The sequence below is a fragment of the Gobio gobio genome (assembly GCF_949357685.1).
Source record: "Gobio gobio genome assembly, chromosome: 6".
In the NCBI taxonomy this organism is placed as follows: Eukaryota; Metazoa; Chordata; class Actinopteri; order Cypriniformes; family Gobionidae; genus Gobio; species Gobio gobio.
In genome coordinates, this window is record NC_137102.1 from 6211841 (window position 1) to 6218206 (window position 6366).

The 6366-nt window shown below is 37.7% G+C and overlaps 1 protein-coding gene across 1 annotated transcript in view; it reads left to right on the forward strand.

The window, feature by feature from the left end:
• The window catches only part of fastk (Fas-activated serine/threonine kinase), a 44164-nt gene extending 40655 nt beyond the window's left edge, over positions 1 to 3509 (forward strand). The window contains exon 10 of the mRNA XM_079819303.1: positions 1882 to 3509. Coding sequence (XP_079675429.1) covers positions 1882 to 1968 — 87 coding nt within the window. The 3' untranslated portion in view covers positions 1969 to 3509. The remainder of the gene's footprint in view (positions 1 to 1881) is intronic.
• The last annotated feature ends 2857 nt before the right edge of the window (positions 3510 to 6366 follow it).

Below are 6366 nucleotides of genomic sequence, written 5' to 3' on the forward strand. Positions count from 1 at the left end.
AGAGATTTCATCAGAAATTTCTTAATTTGTGTTCGGAAGATGAACAAAGGTCTTATGGGTTTGGAACGACAGGAGGGTGGGGAATTTTATTTTTGGGTGAATTAACCCTTTAAAACTAGTTATTCTAAAAATGAATAGGGGAGATATCATTACGTTGTTGTTGTTGTTGTTTTTTTTAAAGAAATTAATATTTATATTCAGCAAGGATGTATTAAATTGGTCAAAATGTGACCGTAAAGACATTTAAAATATTACAGAAGATTTCTATTGCAAATAAATGAATCTTGAAAAAGTTTTCCACAAAGATATTAAGCTGAACAAATGTTTTCAAAATGGATACTAATAAAAATGTTTCTTGAGCACCAAATCATCATAGTAGAGTGATTTCTGAAGGATCATGTGAAGACTGGAGTAATGCTGAAAATACAGCTTTGATCACAGGAATAAATTACACCTTCCTATATATTAAAATACAAAACAGTTCTTTTAAATTGTAATATTTCACAATATTACTGTTTTTACTGTATTTTTGATCAAATATATGCAGTTTGCTGATGACAAACTTGTACTTGTTACATAATAAAACTTTAATTTGGTGAAAACAATTACAGAAACCTAGTATAGAGGTACCATGCTGTAGTTATGGTACTGGTATTGAACAATTACCACTTATAAACCATTGTATTTACATGGTACACTAATCAGGGTTCCCACTCGTCCTGGAAAACCTGGAAAATTGATGACAAATTTTCCAGTCCTGGAAAACACATGGAAAATTAGAGAAAATGTAAAATGTCCTGGAAAATCTTGTTGTTGTCTGGGAAAATTCTTTAAAAAAAGGTGATTTCTTTAGCCGAGTATAAAGAGTTTATCGCTGGCCCAAACAATTAGCGCTAGTTGCAGAAAGCACATGTTCAGGAAAGCTGAGTTTGATACATGTGAGTAGTATTTTGAATAATGATGTTTAGTCTTGCTAATGCTATAACTGCTCAAATGTATGCAGTGAATGTTAACTCGTAAGCTGCTACCTAATCACATAATTTTGATATAAAGTCACATTTGTGTGTTATAAAGTCAGAATTGCAAGACATAGTCAGAATTGCGTGATATAAACTCGCAATTCTGACCTTTTCTTCACAATTGACTTTTTTGCGCAGTTGCGAGTTTATATCTCGCAATTCTGACTTATTTTCTCAGAATTGTGAGATCTAAACTGCAATTGCAAGTTATAAAGTCCAATTCTGAGGAAAAAAGAATTGCGACAATTTTCGCGTTTATATCACAAATATGTAAACTCGCAATTGCGAGAAAGTCAGTCAGAATAGCGAGATAAAAAGTCACAATTACCTTTTCTTTCTATTCTGTGGTGTAAACAAGCTTCCATAGTCATAATTTATTATTAAGAGCTCATATTGAAAAATGCTGGATTGTAATGGCAAAAAACTGTACGGCTTTTAAAGACTTAGAAAGCAGTATTTGGCATGATCCTTGTCTTTTATTCCCGCCGTAGTAAAATTGAAAATGTCCTGGAAAAGTACTGGAAAATGGTTACTAAAAAAGAGTGGGAACCCTGCTAATGTATTAGAAAAAAAATACAAACAACATGGTCATGGTCACGTAGAGATGGTGGTCCAGTGGGTTAAACCACTTAACTGACATGCAGAAGGTTGCTGGTTCGATCCCACCACCAGTGTGTCCTTGAGCAAGGCGCTTTACTCCACGTTGCTCCAGGGGGATTGTCCCTGTAATTAGTGCACTGTAAGTCGCTTTGGATAAAAGCGTCTGCCAAATGCATAAATGTAAATGTAAATGTCATGGTCCAAAAGAATAACCAACATGCAGAATTCCTCAGTGTCTTATCTAACTGTTATTTCATTGTAGTTGCCCTATCTGGAGTTGGAGAAGCTGAATGGGATTGAGGAAGTGAAGCAGTACCTACACAAAAAGCTGCTGGAGGTTCCTTTATGACGACATAAACGGAGCGAGTGTGTGTTCATGTGCTTCAGAGAGCATGTGCGACGTGCAAGAGGTTTTGTTGTTTTCAGGAAGACAATGCTGTGCGTATGTGTCTGTGTGTGTGTATGTGAGCGTCTGTATGTGCGTTTGTACACGCAGGATGTTAACAGTCCTTGTTTTCAGGACAAAACATCAGTTGACGCAAGGAATCTGGGTGGGTGTTATTGTCATTCTTTAATTATTCAGAGGTCTCCTCTGGGCAAAATTCAAAAAGGTAAATGTAGTAAGTCTAACTGTGCCTGGAAAACAGCTTCTTCAACGTCATACAAAACTTCCTTCAGTGAGTGATCAAGGACCATCGCATTCTCAATGAACTATACTCAGCAGCACTTCTCAAATGTTTTATATTTTGTCCAGAGTGAGTGTTTTCGGTGTATATTCGGGGGTGAGAGGAGCAGGTGGTTTAGTATATGTTCCGCAGCATTTTATTTTTGTTTTTGACGGTGTTCCCACATCCACTTTTGTGTCCGCACTGTTATTTTGGTGTGTTTGGGTGCAGGCTTGGGAGGAGTAGGCAATAAGTTTGTCTTTTGGGGCAAGTATAAGGAGTATAATATATTCTCTGAATGTGTGCAGAGGTCTGGTGATGTGCCACAGATGTTTGTATTTCAGATGCTGCCACCACGGCCACTGCTGCTCTGGTTTTAAAACCTAAAATAATTGAGGTTTCGGGGGGAAATATGGACGTATATATTACGAAATAAGTGGAGATGCTGATTTAAAAAGTCTTATGTGAACTGTATGGAGTTACAGAATAGAAACGTTGGAATGTACAAGAATTATTATATGCAGGAATGGGTTGTTTATATATTTTATTTTCTCAAAACGAATGACACTTTGGTGTGTCATGTGAGGGGGAAAGCAATGCACAAAGTTGACTGCAGGATAGTTATTAAATAATGTTTTCATCTCCCATGTGGAGAATGTTGCATTTTTAGATTGTGCCTTTAGCGTATGGATCTGTCCTCAGTGTAATCTTCAGATCAATTCTAAACAAAACGTTTAATGTAAGTCTTATGAATAGACAAGTGAAATTTAGCTGCAATTATGTTGATTTAATCATTAAAGAGAAGGTAATCCGGTTGGATTTGTCATTTTTTTGTCACCGTGACAGGCAACAATCAAGTGTGATATTAAAGTATTACCATAATCTATTTTACTAAGTACGAAATAAGTTTTGCATAGTTAATTTTAACTAAAGCCATGCAGGTTTGTTAAATCAAGGCCTCGCTTGCATCTACATGAATATGAAAAGCATAAAGATCCTAAAGTCAGATCTTATTTGTGCGAGTCAACCATATACCACTTTATCTGTGTGCATTTGCTTTGCTCTTTCTTTAGAGGGAAAGATAATTTATTCTGGGAAGTGAATGGAAGTGCGTGTGAATGTCTGTGTGCCAGGTAGCAGGTGGGGAGATGGATCCAAATGTCTGTTTATATATACATATTAAAATGTCTATATAAAAAAAAGATTATTAAAAATGAAAAAGCTGAAAACTTTGTCTTGAATTCCTTTCAAATCCTTATATAGACTTATATGTCTATATGCTATTATGCTTATATGTAGTTGGTACCGATATGCCGTGATATTTTAGTATTTTTATACTTTTTTTTTATAGTTTCAGTTTTTATTTTAGTTTGTTTTAGTTATGTGCTTTGTGTTGTTGTTTTTTTAATTTGTATAATTTTATTTTATTTGTAAAATTTAAGTTTTTGTTTTAATATACATTTTCCCGGTTTCACAGACTAAAATGCATGTTTGATCTGTGTTAAAGTAACACGCCACTATTTTTTTAAATAGGCTCATAGGCTCCATACACTCAAAAAAAAAAAGGTTCTATATGGCACCAAAAATGGTTCTTGGCTCGTAATCATAGGGGAACCTTTTTAAGTGCTATATAGCACCAATTTTGGTGCTTCGGTGGTTCTTCAGCGGTTCTTCGACTAAGGTGCTATATAGCATCGCTACCATATACAGAACATGTTAAGATATGGTGCTATATAGCACCAAAAGTGGTTTCTCTATGATTACGACGAAGAACCATTTTTGGTGCCATATAGAACCTTTTTTTTTTTAGAGTGTAGGGAGCAAAGTAATTTACACTCTCAAGATCCATTAATGTGCTAAAACATATTTAAATCAGTCCATGTGAGTACAGTGGTTCAATATTAATATTATAAAGCGACAAGAATATTTTTCGTGCGCCCAAAAAAACTAAATAACGACTTGTATAGTGATAACCGATTTCAAAACACTGATTCATGAAGATTCGGAGCATATCGAATCAGTGAGTCAGATCATGATTTGGATCGTGTGTCAAACCACCAAACTGCTGAAATCACGTGACTTTGGCGATCCAAACCTCTGATTCGATACACTCCGAAGCTTCACAGTTGAGTTTTACCGTTTTTCAAATCCATTCAGCCGATCTCTGGGTCTGGCGGTAGCACTTTTAGCATAGCTTAGCATAGATCATTGAATCTGATTAGACCGTTAGCATCTTGCTCAAAAATGAGCAAAGAGTTTCGATATTTTTCCTATTTAAAACTTGACTCTTCTGTAGTTACATCGTGTACTAAGACTGACAGAAAATGAAAAGGTGTGGCTGCACTCATGGTACGGCACAAAACTCCTTGATTATTACGCAGGAATAAGAGTATAGTTCCTAGCCTAGTTCTTATATCGGTCTAGAAAATCACAACTTTTCATTTTCCGTCTGTCTTAGTACACGATGGAACTACAGAAGAGTCAAGTTTTAAATAGGAAAAAATATTGAAACTCAAGATAGTCCCAGACTAAAATGCATGTTTGAGCTGTGTTAAAGTAACACACCACTATTTTTTTAAATAGGCTCATAGGCTCCATCCACTCAAAAAAAAAAAAAAGGCTCTATGTGGCACAAAAAATGGTTCTTGGCTCGTAATCATAGGGGAACCTTTTTAAGTGCTATATAGCACCAATTTTGGTGCTTCAGTGGTTCTTCAGCGGTTCTTCAGAGGTTCTTCAGCGGTTCTTCAGCGGTTCTTCAGAGGTTCTTCAGTGGTTCTTCAGTGGTTCTTCAGCGGTTCTTCAGAGGTTCTTCAGCGGTTCTTCAGTGGTTCTTCAGTGGTTCTTCAGCGGTTCTTCAGTGGTTCTTCAGAGGTGCTTCAGTGGTTCTTCAGTGGTTCTTCAGCGGTTCTTCAGCGGTTCTTCAGCGGTTCTTCAGAGGTGCTTCAGCGGTTCTTCAGCGGTTCTTCAGTGGTTCTTCAGTGGTTCTTCAGCGGTTCTTCAGCGGTTCTTCAGTGGTTCTTCAGTGGTTCTTCAGCGGTTCTTCAGTGGTTCTTCAGTGGTTCTTCAGCGGTTCTTCAGCGGTTCTTCAGAGGTGCTTCAGTGGTTCTTCAGAGGTTCTTCAGTGGTTCTTCAGTGGTTCTTCAGCGGTTCTTCAGAGGTTCTTCAGAGGTGCTTCAGTGGTTCTTCAGTGGTTCTTCAGCGGTTCTTCAGCGGTTCTTCAGAGGTTCTTCAGTGGTTCTTCAGTGGTTCTTCAGCGGTTCTTCAGAGGTTCTTCAGAGGTTCTTCAGCGGTTCTTCAGCGGTTCTTCAGAGGTGCTTCAGCGGTTCTTCAGTGGTTCTTCAGCGGTTCTTCAGAGGTTCTTCAGCGGTTCTTCAGCGGTTCTTCAGAGGTTCTTCAGTGGTTCTTCAGCGGTTCTTCAGAGGTGCTTCAGTGGTTCTTCAGCGGTTCTTCAGAGGTTCTTCAGTGGTTCTTCAGCGGTTCTTCAGAGGTGCTTCAGCGGTTCTTCAGCGGTTCTTCAGCGGTTCTTCAGAGGTGCTTCAGTGGTTCTTCAGCGGTTCTTCAGAGGTGCTTCAGTGGTTCTTCAGCGGTTCTTCAGAGGTTCTTCAGTGGTTCTTCAGCGGTTCTTCAGAGGTGCTTCAGTGGTTCTTCAGAGGTTCTTCAGAGGTTCTTCACCGGTTCTTCGACTAAGGTGCTATATAGCATCGCTACCATATACAGAACATGTTAAGATATGGTGCTATATAGCACCAAAAGTGGTTTCTCTATGATTACGACGAAGAACCATTTTTGGTGCCATATAGAACCTTTTTTTTTTTAGAGTGTAGGGAGCGAAGCAATTTACACTCTCAAGATCCATTAATGCACTAAAAACTTATTTAAATCAGTCTATGTGAGTACAGTGGTTCAATATTAATATTATAAAGCGACGATAATATTTTTTTGTGCGCCAATAAAACTCTAAAATAACGACTTCGTGATAACCGATTTCAAAACACTGATTCATGAAGCTTCGGAGCATATCGAATCAGTGAGTCGAATCATAGTTTGGATCGCGTGTCAAACCACCAAACTGCTGAAAT